Consider the following 19,285-nt stretch of genomic DNA (forward strand, 5'->3'; position numbering starts at 1 on the left):
AGGCTGCCACCAGCTGAGAAGGTGCAGCTTTCATTTTACAGACAGGATCCCGATTAACTCAACATCGGTTCACCCACCACATTAAACTCGTGTTGCTCTAGAACAGGGTTTGTATTCATCAAAGGCATTTGCTCTCTGCAGCCAATAAATGCTTCGCTATTCTGACCGACGCACTTTGATTGGCTGAGATGCCGACAATGCTCCAATGCTACCTGGTCTTACATATTACGCCTTCCTCTACAATGTGTTCGGCCAGTCGGTTAGCTGCCAGGCGATCCGGAAGTATAGACATCATAGAGGCGAACGTCTTCCGTAACAAAAACAATAACGGGAAAAGAACCTTGGGTTAAATTTTCGAACTGTCCGCGTAGGCAGTGGACAACCGGGGCCAGCTAATAATGGGCTGGCTGTACCTATGTCTGGGCGCTGACAACAGACCCGTAATGATGTTACACTGCCACGAGCCACGACCTGAGACTTTTTTTTATCTCATGTCCCTACGTCACAGCCACAACCATTCCCCATCCTGTCGGGGAGGGACCACTCATAAAACACCCCTTTGATTATTTAACAGGGTGAAGTGAACCCAGCAACACAAAACATAACAGCATCTATGGTCATGCGATACCACTTCCGGTTGAGTCATGTCAGTGGTTATGTGATGTCACTTCCTGCTGCATCATCACTGTTCAAGGACCTGGAGCCTGACTCGCATTCCCAAGCGGTTGTGAACGTTTGAGAGCTATGAAGACGTTTTAATATCAGTTCCGCTCATTTGCAGGTTGGGTTGAGCATTCCCCGCTTGCATAATAATTCTGTGCAGATAACATGCAGAGACTTTGTATAATTCAATTAACTTGTTTTCCAACATGCTGGATATCGAAAATAAATCAAATACAGTGATTTTTCAGTTTAATGTATCTCATCATTTTTTAAATTGGTCTACTGAACACTACTGATTCTTCACCATCATTTCCTTATATTTTAATATTTCCTCAGATCTTCACGTCATTGTCCACGTTTGGACGGCGTCTCCCCTTGCCTCCGAGAGCTTCAAAGGGATCTGCTTCCCCGCCCACTGCTTCACACTTCACGGCCTGGCGGCCGTGACTCGCAGCAGGTCTGCAAAGCTACGGCCAGCTGCTGGGCAGTAAGGTTGCCTCCCCCCCAACCATGGGAAGTCCCTCCAGTGAAAGCGCAAAGGCATATAGGGGGTCAGCCCCTGATTTTCAACACTGTTCTCTATCAAAACGCCAATACTTATTGTGGGTTTTATTAACCTGCCTTCAAAATATTTGTTTTGGTAAAAGTTTCCATAACAATTATGCTGAGATTTAGTTTGTTATGCAAACGCCAGATATGAATTTCTGCCCTGTTTTCTGTGCCACAGTTTTTCAATTTTTCCACTATTTTATCTACTTCAGACCATTGCCATTATAAATTACAATCACTTTTATTTAAGTATTAATTATTTTAAAAAATTAAAAGCCATTGTTATTTGTAATATCAATACATCTAAGTCACGTCAATACAAAACATGTGGCATTACAAATGCTAAAGTGTCACATTTGCTAAAGTTAAAAGTATTGGCATTGTAAATCACAAAACATAAATATAAAATGTCATTTACAAAACCAATAGCTCCAACTTTCCTACTGCGAGACCTATTGGCAACGCCAGTGCTTGTTGCTTGCAGGAATCGGGAGGCGGGAGACTAGCCTTGAAATCAGTAGTCTCCCGCCTGAATCGGGAGGGTTGGCATGTACATCTACTCATTGTGGTAGAATTTCTCATTTTCCTAACAAGTACAAAGAATATGTTATGTTTTAAATTCTTTGATAAAAGAGAGATGTTGTATATGTTTTCCAGGTAAAACTAATAAAGCTTGTTGTATTCTGTAGTTTGCTTTCATCGCACTCTGCATTAACCTGCTTAGTGCATTGTGATGTCATGTAGAATCTTATCAATGTATAAATATGATGTCATGGAATGTTAAGGCATTGTATGCCAGTTGCCCTGCTTGTCAGCCACGCTTCTTGCTGGCTGCTTGTGGGCCTCCTTAATCAACAAATTTGTATTGATTTCAACTCTGCTGTGTGGAACCTCTTCATTCCTGTTACTGCGGCGGACTTAAAGCCCACTGTAAATTCTTCGTAAAGTCCGAAATTGGTCTTTTGGAAGCAGAGTGAGCTGGATTCATGGTTGTTGGCGGCATAGATAGGGCGAAGAAACTACTCGCCTGCTTATTGTGGAAATTTCAAATAAACTACAGTACCAGACCAACATGGCCGTTCCCGAAGTCCGGCATCATAAGATCCTGAGCGGTATACTTTTTTTTAATGAGTATTCTAAGCACGTCCTCTTTCTACGCCAGTTCTCTCGACAGGCTCCAATCGGAAGCCACATCACATCACGGAGGCCCAATGACTGCGCACGTAACTGACTGTCTCCTGTTCACTCCCGCCCCCTCCATCTCCATGGTGACGGTTTTAGCGGCGGCCTCTGCGCTGCAGCGCTCTGGTGGATCAGTGGAGGAAATTAGGATCTTAGTGGCGCCTCCCGGGGAGCTAGAGCGAGTACCTCGGCTTAATAAGACACTTGTCTGCCTGTCTCGGGAAAGAGATCCAGGGGTATTTGAGTGGACAATGGGTTCGGCGAAAGAATGACTGTCAGGGAGCGTAGCCCGAGGGGATCCAGGTGACCTAGGGAAATAGGAGCAGCATCTCCGATCTAAGAGCAAGCGGACAGAATACCAGCGACACCCCACCCCCCTCACCATCGCCCCCCTTTGCCACCATGGAGTTGAGCCTGAGCCGCGTGGATTATCTGCAGGTGAGTCGTAAAGCCATAATCCTCAAATGCGCTCAAAGCTGTGCACAGACGTCCATTGACAGGCCTTCTGTCCTGAAAGCACCTCCCATTCCACGCTGCAATCTGCCGATACCCCCCCCCCCCTAATATGGGTGGAAACCCCCACTCCGCTCTGACAAATGCATCTTCTTTGGTACATCCCCAGTGTCTCCACAGGCAGCGCTCCCCGGGTCTGCAGGACAGCTTCCAACATCTGCATCGACACACCTCCTGCTCCGTCTGTACAGCAAACTACCTCCTTATGCCAGCCTTCCCTGGCTGCACTGACAACCCCTAATCTGCACTGATGACCCCCACGAACTGACCGCACCAAGCTTATCCACTGGCAGTTTCGCATCTGCAGACAGTGCCTCTCCACATTGCATCTATCTGCGCTGATTGCAATCTCAACATCTCCATCACTCCCCTCTACAAAGACAGTGCCCCTTTGCAGTGATAACATCCCATTTGCTTGACAGTGCCTTCCGTCTGAACTGACAATGCCACCGTCTTTACCCAGTGTGTCCCCATGAGAACTGAGCGCGCCCCATCTGCACTCAGCGCGCCCTCATCTGCACACAGCTCTCCCCCATCTGTACTCATAGTGCTCCCCCATCTGTACTCATAGTGCTCCCTCATCTGCACTCACAGCACACCCCCATCTGCACTCACAGAACACCCCATCTGCACTCACTGAGCACCCCCATCTGTACTCACTGAGCACCCCATCTGTACTCACTGAGCACCCCATCTGTACTCACTGAGCACCCCATCTGTACTCACCGAGCACCCCCATCTGTACTCACTGAGCACCCCCATCTGTACTCACTGAGCACCCCATCTGTACTCACTGAGCACCCCATCTGTACTCACTGAGCACCCCCATCTGTACTCACTGAGCACCCCCATCTGTACTCACTGAGCACCCCATCTGTACTCACTGAGCACCCCATCTGTACTCACTGAGCACCCCCATCTGTACTCACTGAGCACCCCCATCTGTACTCACTGAGCACCCCATCTGTACTCACTGAGCACCCCCATCTGTACTCACTGAGCACCCCCATCTGTACTCACTGAGCACCCCCATCTGTACTCACTGAGCACCCCATCTGTACTCACTGAGCACCCCATCTGTACTCACTGAGCACCCCATCTGTACTCACTGAGCACCCCATCTGTACTCACTGAGCACCCCATCTGTACTCACTGAGCACCCCCATCTGTACTCACTGAGCACCCCCATCTGTACTCACTGAGCACCCCATCTGTACTCACAGCACACCCCCATCTGCACTCACAGAACACCCCATCTGCACTCACTGAGCACCCCATCTGCACTCACTGAGCACCCCATCTGTACTCACTGAGCACCCCATCTGTACTCACTGAGCACCCCATCTGTACTCACTGAGCACCCCATCTGTACTCACTGAGCACCCCCTTCTGCACTCACTGAGCACCCCATCTGTACTCACTGAGCACCCCCATCTGTACTCACTGAGCACCCCATCTGTACTCACTGAGCACCCCATCTGTACTCACTGAGCACCCCCATCTGTGCTCACTGAGCACCCCCATCTGTACTCACTGAGCACCCCATCTGTACTCACTGAGCACCCCCTTCTGCACTCACTGCGCATCCCCATCTGCACACACAGCACTCCCCCATCTGCACTCACAGCGCTCCCCCATCTGCACTCACAGCGCACCCCCATCTGCACTCACAGCACTCCCCCATCTGCACTCACAGCGCACCCCCATCTGCACTCGCTGCGCACCCCCATCTGCACTCGCTGCGCACCCCATCTGCACTCACAGCGCTCATTCATCTGCACTCACAGCGCTCCCCCATCTGCACTCGCAGCGCACCCCCATCTGCACTCGCTGCGCACTCCCATCTGCACTCACAGCGCTCATTCATCTGCACTCACAGCGCACCCCCATCTGCACTCGCTGCGCTCCCCCATCTGCACTCGCTGCGCACTCCCATCTGCACTCACAGCGCTCATTCATCTGCACTCACAGCGCTCCCCCATCTGCACGCAGCTCTCCCCCATCTGCACACAGCTCTACCCCATCTGCACACAGCTCTACCCCATCTGCACACAGCTCTACCCCATCTGCACACAGCTCTACCCCATCTGCACACAGCTCTACCCCATCTGCACACAGCTCTACCCCATGTGCACTCACATCACTCCCCCATCTGCACACAGCACTCCCCCATCTGCACACAGCACTCCCCCATCTGCACTCACAGCAAACCCCTATCTGTACTCACTGAGCACCCCCATCTGCACTCACAGCACACCCCGTCTGCACTCACAGCACACCCCATCTGCACTCACTGCACACCCCATTTGAACTCACTGCACACCCCATCTCCAGTCACTGCACACCCCATCTCCACTCACTGCACACCCCATCTCCACTCACTGCACACCCCATGTGCACTCACAGCACTCCCCAATCTGCACTGACAGTGCAACACCATCTGCACTCAATGCACACCCCCATCTGCACTCGCTGCTCACCCCCATCTGCACTCGCTGCGCACTCCCATCTACACTCGCTGCGCACTCCCATCTACACTCGCTGCGCACCCCCATCTGCACTCACTGCGCACCCCCATCTTCACTCGCTGCGCACCCCCATCTGCACTCACTGCGCACTCCCATCTACACTCGCTGCGCACCCCCATCTGCATTCGCTGCACACCCCCATCTGCATTCGCTGCGCACCCCCATCTGCATTCGCTGCGCACCCCCATCTGCATTCGCTGCGCACCCCATCTGCACTCTCTGCGCACCCCATCTGCACTCTCTGCGCACCCCCATCTGCACTCGCTGCGCTCCCCAATCTGCACTCACTGCACACCCCCATCTGTACTCACTGAGCACCCCCATCTGTACTCACTGAGCACCCCCATCGGTACTCACTGAGCACCCCCATCTGCACTCACAGCACACCCCCATCTGCACTCACAGAACACCCCATCTGTACTCACTGAGCACCCCATCTGTACTCACTGAGCACCCCATCTGTACTCACTGAGCACCCCCATCTGTACTCACTGAGCACCCCATCTGTACTCACTGAGCACCCCCATCTGTACTCACTGAGCACCCCATCTGTACTCACTGAGCACCCCCATCTGTACTCACTGAGCACCCCATCTGTACTCACTGAGCACCCCATCTGTCCTCACTGAGCACCCCATCTGTACTCACTGAGCACCCCCATCTGTACTCACTGAGCACCCCCATCTGTACTCACTGAGCACCCCATCTGTACTCACTGAGCACCCCATCTGTACTCACTGAGCACCCCATCTGTACTCACTGAGCACCCCCATCTGTACTCACTGAGCACCCCATCTGTACTCACTGAGCACCCCCTTCTGCACTCACTGCGCACCCCCATCTGCACACACAGCACTCCCCCATCTGCACTCACAGCGCTCCCCCATCTGCACTCGCAGCGCTCCCCCATCTGCACTCACAGCGCTCCCCCATCTGCACTCACAGCACACCCCATCTGTACTCACTGAGCACCCCAATCTGTACTCACTGCGCACCCCCATCTGCACACAGCTCTCCCCCATCTGCACACAGCTCTACCCCATCTGCACACAGCTCTACCCCATCTGCACACAGCTCTACCCCATGTGCACTCACATCACTCCCCCATCTGCACTCAGCGCTCCTCCATCTGCACTCACAGCAAACCCCTATCTGTACTCACTGAGCACCCCCATCTGCACTCACAGCACACCCCGTCTGCACTCACAGCACACCCCATCTGCACTCGCAGCACACCCCATCTGCACACCCCATCGCCACTCACTGCACACCCCATGTGCACTCACTGCACACCCCCATCTGCGCTGACCACCCCATCTGCACTCACAGCACTCCCCAATCTGCACTGACAGTGCAACACCATCTGCACTCAATGCACACCCCCATCTGCACTCGCTGCTCACCCCCATCTGCACTCGCTGCGCACTCCCATCTACACTCGCTGCGCACTCCCATCTACACTCGCTGCGCACTCCCATCTACACTCGCTGCGCACCCCCATCTGCACTCACTGCGCACCCCCATCTTCACTCGCTGCGCACCCCCATCTGCATTCGCTGCGCACCCCCATCTGCATTCGCTGCGCACCCCCATCTGCATTCGCTGCGCACCCCCATCTGCATTCGCTGCGCACCCCATCTGCACTCTCTGCGCACCCCCATCTGCACTCGCTGCGCTCCCCAATCTGCACTCACTGCACACCCCCATCTGTACTCACTGAGCACCCCCATCTGTACTCACTGAGCACCCCCATCTGTACTCACTGAGCACCCCCATCTGTACTCACTGAGCACCCCCATCTGTACTCACTGAGCACCCCCATCTGTACTCACTGAGCACCCCCATCTGCACTCACAGAACACCCCATCTGCACTCACTGAGCACCCCATCTGTACTCACTGAGCACCCCATCTGTACTCACTGAGCACCCCATCTGTACTCACTGAGCACCCCATCTGTCCTCACTGAGCACCTCATCTGTACTCACTGAGCACCCCCATCTGTACTCACTGAGCACCCCATCTGTACTCACTGAGCACCCCATCTGTACTCACTGAGCACCCCATCTGTACTCACTGAGCACCCCCATCTGTACTCACTGAGCACCCCCATCTGTACTCACTGAGCACCCCATCTGTACTCACTGAGCACCCCCTTCTGCACTCACTGCGCACCCCCATCTGCACACACAGCACTCCCCCATCTGCACTCACAGCGCTCCCCCATCTGCACTCGCAGCGCTCCCCCATCTGTACTCACTGAGCACCCCAATCTGTACTCACTGAGCACCCCAATCTGTACTCACTGCTTACCCCCATCTGCACACAGCTCTCCCCCATCTGCACACAGCTCTCCCCCATCTGCACACAGCTCTACCCCATCTGCACACAGCTCTACCCCATCTGCACACAGCTCTACCCCATGTGCACTCACATCACTCCCCCATCTGCACACAGCACTCCCCCATCTGCACTCAGCGCTCCTCCATCTGCACTCACAGCAAACCCCTATCTGTACTCACTGAGCACCCCCATCTGCACTCACAGCACACCCCGTCTGCACTCACAGCACACCCCATCTGCACTCGCAGCACACCCCATCTGCACACCCCATCTGAACTCACTGCACACCCCATCTCCAGTCACTGCACACCCCATCTCCACTCACTGCACACCCCATCTCCACTCACTGCACACCCCATGTGCACTCACTGCACAACCCCATCTGCGCTGACCACCCCATCTGCACTCACAGCACTCCCCAATCTGCACTGACAGTGCAACTCCATCTGCACTCAATGCACACCCCCATCTGCACTCGCTGCTCACCCCCATCTGCACTCGCTGCGCACCCCCATCTGCACTCGCTGCGCACCCCCATCTGCACTCGCTGCGCACTCCCATCTACACTCGCTGCACTCTCCCATCTACACTCGCTGCGCACCCCCATTTGCACTCGCTGCGCACCCCCATCTGCATTCGCTGCGCTCCCCCATCTGCACTCGCTGCATACCCCATCTGCACTCTCTGCGCACCCCAATCTGCACTCAATGCACACCCCCATCTGCACTCAATGCACACCCCCATCTGCACTCGCTGCTCACCCCCATCTGCACTCGCTGCGCACCCCCATCTGCACTCGCTGCGCACTCCCATCTACACTCGCTGCGCTCTCCCATCTACACTCGCTGCGCACCCCATCTGCACTCACTGCGCACCCCCATTTGCACTCGCTGCGCACCCCCATCTGCATTCGCTGCGCACCCCCATCTGCACTCGCTGCATACCCCATCTGCACTCTCTGCGCACCCCAATCTGCACTCACAGAGCACCCCCAATTGCACTCACTGCACACCCCCATCTGTATTCACTGAGCACCCCCATCTGTACTCACTGAGCACCCCCATCTGTACTCACTGAGCACCCCCATCTGTACTCACTGAGCACCCCCATCTGCACTCACAGCACACCCCGTCTGCACTCACAGCACACCCTGTCTGCACTCACAGCACACCCCGTCTGCACTCACAGCACACCCCGTCTGCACTCACAGCACACCTCGTCTGCACTCACAGCACACCTCGTCTGCACTCACAGCACACCTCGTCTGCACTCACAGCACACCTCGTCTGCACTCACTGCACACCCCATCTGCACTCACTGCACACCCCATCTGCACTCTGTTAGATTTGGGGGTCTCTGGTTGGCACAGGTATGCACTTGTGACAAACAGGGACCCTCTCCTCTAGTCAGGGCAAGGGACTTACTCCTAAAAATAACCCCTGCTCACCCTCTAGGTAGTGTGGCGCGAGTAGATAAGGCTAAACTTCAGGGCGTTTGTAGTTAAGCATTTATGACCCCACACAGTAATATAGCCATACACCACAAATGGACACCAGTCTATTTTTTATGTAAAAATAGGTTTCTTTATATATATATATAGATTTATGCAGACTTATATAAGACCAGTATAACGTTTTTAAAAATAAGCCACAAGATTGTTTAGACAAAGCGTTCTGTAAATAAGCGTATCTTCTTTTGTGGGGCGCGTTGCACACTTTGTCCGACTCTCCCTGGGCAACAAAAAGGCAGTTTACCAATAAAACCTTGTGGGCTCCTAGCCCGGGTGTACGCACCGTAGTGCGCGTCGAATGACAGTACCTTAGTGAGGGGGGACCGAGTCCGGCGTGTAGGCGGCGACGTCAGCGCACTAATGCGGTGCGTGCAGCTCCTCTCCGAGGCGGGCCCTGGCTCTGGAAGGTCTCGGTGCGAGACGTAAAGCGGGGGGGCCTCGAGGAGCGGGGCAGGCGATGTAGTGCGGAGAAGCGTCCACGGCGTAAGAGCCGTACCTTCGGATCTGCTGGGGCGCTGCGATACAATGTGCGCAGGCGCGGAACGGGCCTCCCAGTACAGAGCGTACGGGGGAGCTCACAGCGTGCGGCACGGCCCGGCGGGACTCGGGAGTGCGGAGCGGGGCGGCTGGGGTACGTCTCGTACGTACGGGCCGTCCAGGGCTCGAGGCAGCACTCCGGTCCGCTTCCAGCGGGAGGGGTGAGAGGCGCCCAGTGCGGCGTGAACAGGACGAGGTGACAAAGTGCGGGGGGGCCAGCGGGGCGGACGGTGAGCGACTCGAACTCGAGCGGGGCTCACACACGGCGGGGGCGGCCAGGCACAAGCGTCATGGACCAAAGAGGGGCCGAGGCACACTGGGGATCACGGCTCCGGCAAAAGGAGACGGCAGCAGACCAGTAACAGACAGCGAAGGCAGGAGATGCGCCCAATGGTCCTGGGTCCAGGGGGCAAGCTCGCTTCCAAGCCCTTGGAGATCATTTCAAAAGGAATGCACAAGTAGATTTAAAAGTCTCTCTCAGTCTTTTCCCCTCCTTCTCGCAGCAAGGCACCCACCACAGGCCAGTCTCTCAGGCTAGAGACAGTAGTCCTCCATGCAGCTTTTCCAGGTCCTTCTCTTCGGGCAGAGGTTCTTCTTGGCGCAAACAGGATATGATTTCTTAGGAGCAGGGCTCCTACTTTTATACACAAAATCCTTTGTTCTTTCAGGCCAGGGGGGCCTTTGCCTAATGCAGTCCAGTCCCTGACCACTCTGTTTTGCAGACTCTGGCTTCTCCTTTCAGTGAGCAGGACAGGGACATCAGACGCTCCGCAGGAGGTGGAGCCAGCATTGTGGTGACAAGTACAGTCCAGGAGTACTCTGTTGACAGTCTTCCCCTCTCTCTTCACAAGGTGCAGGGCAGAGACATCAGACGCTCCCCAGGGGGCGGAGCCAGCATTGAGGTGGCAGAGCACAGCCCTATTCAGAGTCAAGGGGCACTCCCCCCACCCATCCTGGTGTAATCTCTCTATTCACCACCTGGCAGCCCCAGCCTGTCTCCTGGAATTCCCCAGCCCTGTCACACACAGAAACCAGACAGCAGATACACATCAGAGCAGAGGCAGGCTGAAATGGTTAGGCAAGCAAATACTAACTTTCTAAAAGTAGCATTTGCAAACACAGGATATTAAAATAAACTTTACTAAAAGATGTATTTTATTATTCTGAGTTCAGGCGTACTAAACTTGACTTTCTACCATGCTCTCTGAGTCTGTTAGGATTATAGAGTGTAATAATTCCAGCAGCCCATTCTGGCCTATGGAGAGCAGGTAGCCTTACAATAGTGAAAAACGAAAATGGCAGTAATTCACTATTAGGACATGCCACACACACCAGGGCTTGTCCTACCTTATGCTTACAATGCACCCTGCCCTTGGGCCTACCATAGGGGTGACTAATATGAAGTTAAGGGAAGGTTTTAGGGACTGGCAAGTAGGTGCACTTGCGCAGCCAGCATGACAGTACCAGACTGCACGCAGGTTCTGCAATGGCAGACCTTAGATACATTTTTACAAGGGTGCTTCTGTGGGTGGCACAACCAGTGCTGCAGGCCCAGTAGCAGCATTTATATTTACAAGCCCTGGCACTCGTGGTGCTCTTTACTGGGATCTGATAGTAAACCAAATAAGCCAATCATGGAATCCAATCAATGTATACATTACTCTACAGTAGGGAGAGCATATGCACTTTAGCACTGGTCAGCAGTGGTAAAGTGCCCAGAGTCATTAAACCAACAAACACAGGTCAGAGAGAATATTGGAGGAAGGCAAAAAGTTCAGGGATGACCCTGCAGAGAGGTCTAAGTCCAACACAACGCCCTTCCAGCCAAAACGCAGGGTAGACCAATCACTACCGTGATGGGCTTCCCTGCTTAGGGCGATAGAACATGTTATGTTATGTTATGTTATAGGAGACTTATAACGCGCACAACTACTCTGGAGTATCCTGGCGCGAAACAGACTCAAACGTGTGAAAGGGAAAATTATAAGGAAGCTTGCCTAAATAAGTAGGTTTTGAGAAGTCTCTTGAAGACACCGAGATCCTGTGTTTGGCGTAAAACGACTGGAAGACTGTTCCAAAGCACAGCTACCTTAACCAAGAGTGACTGACTCCCCAATCTGGAGCGTCGGAAGCGGGGAGTGGCCATCAAACGGTGTGAAGCAGAACGCAAAGAGCGCTGGGGAGTATAAAAGGACAACCGTTTCCTAATATACGAGGGTCCGAGTCGTGCAGGGCTCTGTGCGTTAGAGTAAGGGCCTTAAACTGCACTCTCTGGGCCACAGGCAGCCAGTGGAGGTCACGGAGTCGTGCCCTTATGCTGTTTCTCTTAGAGATGTTAAATAAGAGTCTGGCCGCCGCATTTTGAATCAATTGGAGTTTGTTCGTTAGGTAGCCCGGAATGCCCAAAAAGAGCGCATTAGCATAATCTAAGCTAATCTAAGCGAGACAAAATAAGTGCCCGGGCCACCATTTCCTTGGCTGGCTGAGGAAGCAGAGGGAAAAATCGACTAAGTGACTTGAGTGTGCCGAAGCAGACACCTGTAAGTCTCTTGATGTGATCAGAGAATCTGAGATCCTCCCCGAACCAAACCCCTAGATTTTTTGCCAGGCACCCTCTGACAGTGGCCGGGGAAAATCGGAGGGCCACAGGGCCTCCACAAAGTTAGGCGGAAATTGGCCGTATAGAAGGACTTCCGATTTCCCCTCATTGCATTTTAGCTTAGCCTGTGCAAGCCAAGAGAACAAGGCGGAGAGGCAGTTCTGCGCAGCCTCTGTGCACAGGTCGGGCCGTTCCAGGTAAATAAAAGCTGGGTGTCGTCAGCATAGGCCATAATTTTGGCCCCCAGCTCTTCAGCCAGGGAGATCAAAGGAGTCAGATAGATGTTGAAGAGCAAAGGACTCAAAGTCGAGCCCAGGGGGACTCCAGTTATGACCCCCCTGGCCGAGGATGAGAAAGGAGGTATCCAGCCTTGCTGGGTACGGGTGTCCAGAAAGAACTCAAGCCAGGAACACACAAACCCCGAGATGCCAATGGCAGAAAGGCGAGAAAGGAGAAGCTGGTTGGGAACCGTATCGAAGGCGGCAGAGAGGTCCAATAAAATCAGAGCCGCTCTGCCGCCTCCATCCAAGCATTCCCTGATTGCCTCTGCCATTTCCACCAGAGCTGTCTCAGTGCTATAAGATGTTCTGAAGCCTGACTGGGCCGGATGTAAGGCCCCCGAGGATTCCACAAAGGCATCTAATTGGCAAAAGACCACTTTCTCACAGACCTTCGACGGTGCAGGTAGTAAAGAAATAGGGCGATAGTTGGCAGGGACATCGGGGTCCGCCGTCGGCTTCTTAAGTAGAGGTAGAAGCTTAGCTAGTTTCCACTGTCCCGGCACAATTGACTCCTGAAGTAAGCAGTTGACAATGGTCGTTACTTCTGTGCAAACCACATCGGCCACTTCTACCAGGACTCTATCCGGACACGGGTCAGAAGGGGAGCCTGACTTGAGGGATTTCAAAACAGAAAGAATGTTAGACTCCACAGCCGGAGTGAACTGTGAGAATGATGTGGTAAGGGGGGTACTGCGGAGAGGTATTAGAAGAGGATTCTGCAATGGCACTGATAGATCCAGGCCTTCTTGGATTATTTGTATCTTAGGAATAAAAAATACAGACAACTCCTCACACCATCCTGCAGAGGCTGGAGTGGCCTTAGATTCCGCACAGGGTGACATGAAGCTTTTAACAATAGAGAAAATGTATTTTCCGTTGTTATTGGCCTTCATTATTCTGTCAGCGTAGAAAGTGCTCTTAGCTTCCCTAACTGCTGTATAGTAGAGTCTCTGTGCAGCACGCAACTCTGACTTGGCTGCAGGACCATAGGCCGTCCTCCACTGACGTTCCAACTTCTTACAGCCCAGTTTCATCTCCTTTAAAGCAAGGGAGTACCAGGGCTGGGAAGGAGAAGACCGGTAGACCTTAGAAGAAAGAGGTTTGCCAGAGGATTCGACCCCCGGCTGACCCAGGAGTTAAACCGGTCAACTGCCTCCTCCAGGTTGGCAGCAGGGTCGACCTGAGAATGCCTAAGGGCCTCCCTTAATCCCAAGGTCATCAGGGAATGATCAGACCAAGAAACAGGTAGTGGATCGTCCACATGCAATTCAAACAAACCAGGTCGATCAGATGACCCCTCAAGTGGGTGGGCTTCGCGACCCACTGGGTCATCTGTGTCAGGGCCAAAAGGTCCAATAGAGCCATGGCATCGGGGGACTCACGGTTATCCAAATGAATATTAAAATCGCCCAGAAGGAGGAATTTAGGGAAACGCAAAGCCCGACCAGTGATAGCCCCCCCCCAGAGTCTTTAGGAAGGCACCAATCTGTCCGGGGGGGGGGGGGGGGGGCGGTAGATCAATGTGTCACCCAGCGTGAAATGGGGTGATAGGGTGAATGAAAAATCCAGGGCCTCGCCCTCTGAAACCTCGGTAGAGGCCTCACAAACAAAGGCCCAGTGATCTCTGAACACCACCGCTGTTCCCCCACCTCTCCCCGTCGTACGCTCCACGCGGGCTAAGTGATAGCCCCTAGGAACGGCGAGCTCAACCACCGCCTCACATGACTCCCCAAGCCATGTTTCGGTGATGAACAAAGCATCAAGCTTACAATCTACAATTAGATCAAAAATGTTTTCTGCGTGTTTTACCATTGACCGGGCGTTGATAAGGGCTGCCAACACGCCCTGCTCCTGCCCCACTAAGCGTCCCTCGCTAAAGGAATCAGAAGCAAGGCAGAAGCAAGGCAGAAGCTGCAGCGGTGGCACCTCCCGGTAAGATCTAGAATAGCGTCACAGCGTTGCTGACCTGTGCTAGTAACCGGGTCCATAGAAAGCAGTTCAGCACGAGTGTAGACCAGCCGGCACGCCATGGCTTCGGTGCCAAATTCGGCAGTAAGGCTGGCCCTGGGTCCGGCCGGGCGCAGACGGGCTTGCCTTTGGCGCGCCGCTGCGCGCGTCCGCTGCGCGCTCGATGGCTCATCTGAATTTAAAGGGGAGAGGAGGCAACTAGAACGCCAACCTCAGCACCGCGAAACCGGAAGTTGACTCCCTCCACATCAATCGGGACCAGAGAGCCCGCTGTGTAACGAGGAGTGCAACCAGCCAATGTAAAGTGACAGGAGTAAGTAAAATCCAAGGCTAAAATGATTTAAAAATGATTACAAGAATAGTAATTTTAGTAGCAGCTAAATATTTTAGCAGCAACAAAATAATTTAGCAGCAACAAGGTAACAGAATTAGCGACAATGGAATGGCACAGAGGACATGTGTTTTAAAAACAGTAAAATAAGAAGCAATCAGCTAGCAGGCACTTTCACACACGCGTCCGCTGCGCGCTCGATGGCTCATCTGAATTTAAAGGGGAGAGGAGGCAACTAGAACGCCAACCTCAGCACCGCGAAACCAGAAGTTGACTCCCTCCACATCAATCGGGACCAAAGGGGAACATGGACCTGGCCCGCAACAGCAGGGGAATATTCCAGTTCTACGCCAATCTGAACCCATTTCAAATCCTCTGTCCATACTCTCAGGGTCCACCAAGCCAATCCATGAGGAACCCTTCTCTTCACCTGTGGACACCACCTGTGCACACCTAACCTTAACTTGCTCACAGGTGTGTCCCAGCTGACAGACATCAAGTCACAGTGGCCACTGACAGTAGTCAGGGATGAGACCCAGGCCATATACCTCTCAGGGCTCTCAAACCTCTGAGGCATTAGAGAGCGGGGGGCAGTACCCCCAGGTGCTTGGCACCCTTTATCCACTCTCCCTCCGGTCAGGTCAGGTAGGGCATCCTGGCACTGACCCACCAGCCCCAGGTCTGTACCCGGCTGCTTGATTAGAGACTGGGGTGCGCTCTCCCACACCCGGTCCTCCTCCTTGGGGCTCTGTACCCTCCCACTTGGAGTGGTACCCCCTTCCAGAATTGTCAGGGCACCTGTGGCAGGTGACCTGCACAATTCGCCCACCAGTTCAGGGGTGCTATCCTGCAACTGGGGTACCAGTTCAAGGGGGACACCCTGCACCTGGTCCTCTAACCTAGGGTCTAAACCCTCACGCTGCACCAGGGTCAGAGGCAAGGACTCCCTCCCTCTGCATCCTCTTCCAGAGCACTGCACCCCCCCCAACTGGAGCGGTACACCAATAAGCTACTTTGGTCAGGACACTGATTACAGTCCCCCCGTCCTCCAGGCCAGAAAACACATGAACCTGACTCTCCAACCTAGGGTCTAAACCCTCAGGCAGCACCGGGGTCAGAGGCGAGGACTCCCTCCCTCTGCACCCCCTTCCAGACGGCTGTACCCTCCCACCTGGAGTGGTATGCCAGACAGACTGGTAGGGACACTGATTACATATGTCCCTCTCGCCAGGTCAGGTAACCCCTATACTTGGCTTCTCAACTCAGGGACCCAACCCTGCAGTTGAACACTTGCCTGGCACACCAGGACTTCCTTGGGAGCGCGCATGCCCCCCCCTGAGGGTAACACATAACTCCTGTGTTGTGTGACAGTCTGCCTGGCGCAGATCTCCTGTCCCCTGTCCATCTGACAGTGCGCGAAGATCCCCCAAGACAGAAGTGGTGTCACCATGGTCATTCCCTGGGAACGCAGCCCTTCCGGCTGGCCTCTGACCCACTGGTTCTTCCACTGGGGACTCTTTCCCCCTCTCACCCCTCCATCTGGACTTCTGCACCCTCCCAACTGGAGTGGCACTGCCAGACACCAGAACTACTGGAGCTCTGCTTACAGTCTCCACGTTCTCTAGATACGGTGAGATCCTCCTCAAATGGCCTACAAGTACAGCCTAGGCCCCAACCTGATGTTCCCTTAAGAAATCATCCAGGCCCTGAGACTGGGTTTCGGGTACCTTGGGACAGAACCCACACTCACTCCTCCTCCTCTGAGACAGGACACGAGCCCCTACACCCCGCCCACTACGCTGAGACCTAGCTGGGCTACACTGAACCTCTTCCATCACACAGGACTGGAAGTTACCTGAGCCACTCTTGTTGGAATCACCCCCTAATGCTTCTTTAGACCCTCTGGAATCCACCAAAGGGTCAGCCTCCAATGTGAGCTCCTTAGGGTCAGAGAACTCACTCTCCAACAGGTGTTGGCATAGCTCGGGAAAACAGGGACTTAAAATATGCTCTCCCAGAATTGGATCACACAGCCCCCTACAAGGGTCAACCAAACTATCCTTCACCTCACCATCCAGTGCCTCACACACATACTCCACACCACTCTCCTGAGATTGGCAAGACAGTATCTGACTGTCTCTGTCCTACAACCCACACTCTTCTGGGCGGTCTCCATACTAACATTCCCGGACCTCAACTTTGGGGGATCCCCTCTCCCTGTACCTCTCATCTAGAGTCAGTAGAGTGTCCCTCCCACTACTAGGACCATGAACCCTTACGCCAGTTACCCTATTCCCTTCAGGGACACTGCGCACTACTAGAGCTATCTCATGTTCATGAACCTCCTGCTGTATGTTAACCCCCTTCAAGTCAGGTGCCACATCTCTGGGTGTGTGCACTACTCTCCCAGCACTAGATAACTGAATGTTGCTGCCACCATCTGAGCTGGACTCCACCTCCAACTCAGCAAAGCTCAATCTCTGAGCTACACATATTTCTTGTTGCTAGGCGGAAGCCCTCCTGGCCTCAAGCTCCAAATCAAGTTTCCTCATTATTAAGTCATGCTTAAGCTGCATTTTCTTTTCTTCCACGGCTAATTTCCTAGCTTCTAGCTCCAGTTGCCCGTTTATTTCAAGTTTTGCCATCTCCATTTCGTGTACCTGGTCTCCTTCCTGTCTGCCAACTCCTCTGGCGACAGACATCGGGCAGAAACACTGCTACCCAACGGGGAGGTTGCACCCCTCCCTTCTGGACCCAGTGGTCCCTCTAGCTGCTGCTCTGCATCCTCAATTCAATATCCTTTCCAGGGGCATTCCTTGCCTCGACCCAGGCCCTCAGCACCTTTTCGAACTGCTCCCTTCTGGAGAGTCCGGTCATGGAAATTGTAAAACTTTTGCAGAAGCTCCTGAGCTGTTTCTTGGTGTAGTTTTCTAGTTTCTCCCAATCACAGTCAATAGATGAAATGGGTGCTGCCTTTTCCATTCTCACTGAACCAGGCACGACTTTTCAAAAAAACAATGGAGATCTCTTGGCAAAAAAAAAAATATCAACAAGAATGTGGCTGCGTTACTGGTCTGAACTCACTACGTGGTGATCAACAATTACTGTACATAAATCATAATGCAAATCCGACATCCTCACCGCTGCCTCCGATGTTAGATTTGGGGGTCTCTGGTTGGCACAGGTATGCACTTGTGACAAACAGGGACCCTCTCCTCTAGTCAGGGCAAGGGACATTCTCCTAAAAACCACCCCTGCTCACCCTCTAGGTACAGGACGAGGTGACAAAGTGCGGGCGGCCCAGCGGGGCGGACGGTGAGCGGCTCGAACTCGAGCGGGGCTCACACACGGCAGGGGCTGCCAGGCACAAGCGTCACGGACCAAAGAGGGGGCGAGGCGCACTGGGGATCACGGCTCCGGCAAAAGGAGATGGCAGCAGACCGGTAACAGACAGCGAAGGCAGGAGATGAGCCTAATGGTCCTGGGGCTCAGTTCAGGGGGCAAGCTTGCTTCCAAGCCCTTGGAGATCGTTTCAAAAGGAATGCACAAGTAGATTTAAAAGCCTCTCTCAGTCTTTTCGCCTCCTTCTTGCAGAAAGGCACCCACCACAGGCCATTCTCGCAGGCTAGAGACAGTAGTCCTCCATGCAGCTTTTCCAGGTCCTTCTCTTTGGGCAGAGGTTCTTCTTGGCGCAAACAGGATCTGATTTCTTAGGAGCAGGGCTCCTACTTTTATACACAAAATGCTTTGTTCTTTCAGGCCAGGGGGGCCTTTGCCTAATCCAGTCCAGTCCCTGAGCACTTTGTTTTGCAGACTCTGGCTTCTCCTTTCAGTGAGCAGGGCAGGGACATCAGACGCTCCGAAGGAGGTGGAGCCCGCATTGTGGTGACAAGTACAGTCCAGGAGTACTCTGTTGACAGTCTTCCATTCTCTCTTCACAAGGTGCAGGGCAGAGACATCAGACGCTCCCCAGGGGGCGGAGCCAGCATTGAGGTGGCAGAGCACAGCCCTATTCAGAGTCAAGGGGCACTCCCCCCCACCCATCCTGGTGTAATCTCTCTATTTACCACCTGGCAGCCCCAGCCTGTCTCCTGGAATCCCCCAGCCCTGTCACACACAGAAACCAGACAGCAGATACACATCAGAGCAAAGGCGGGCTGAAATGGTTAGGCAAGCAAATACTAACTTTCTAAAAGTAGCATTTGCAAACACAGAATATTAAAATAAACTTTACTAAAAGATGTATTTTATTATTCTGAGTTCAGGCATACTAAACTTGACT

At 53.5% G+C, this 19,285-nt stretch overlaps 1 protein-coding gene across 1 annotated transcript in view; it reads left to right on the forward strand.

Moving 5' to 3' along the window:
* Nucleotides 1-2,471: 2,471 nt before the first annotated feature.
* BBS7 (Bardet-Biedl syndrome 7) overlaps nucleotides 2,472-19,285 on the forward strand; it is a 388,515-nt gene continuing 371,701 nt past the window's right edge. The window contains exon 1 of the mRNA XM_078676844.1: nucleotides 2,472-2,832. Within this exon, the coding sequence (XP_078532970.1) occupies nucleotides 2,797-2,832 (36 nt within the window). The 5' untranslated portion in view covers nucleotides 2,472-2,796. The remainder of the gene's footprint in view (nucleotides 2,833-19,285) is intronic.

This window comes from Lissotriton helveticus, chromosome 2_1, assembly GCF_964261635.1.
Source record: "Lissotriton helveticus chromosome 2_1, aLisHel1.1, whole genome shotgun sequence".
Classification (NCBI taxonomy): domain Eukaryota; kingdom Metazoa; phylum Chordata; class Amphibia; order Caudata; family Salamandridae; genus Lissotriton; species Lissotriton helveticus.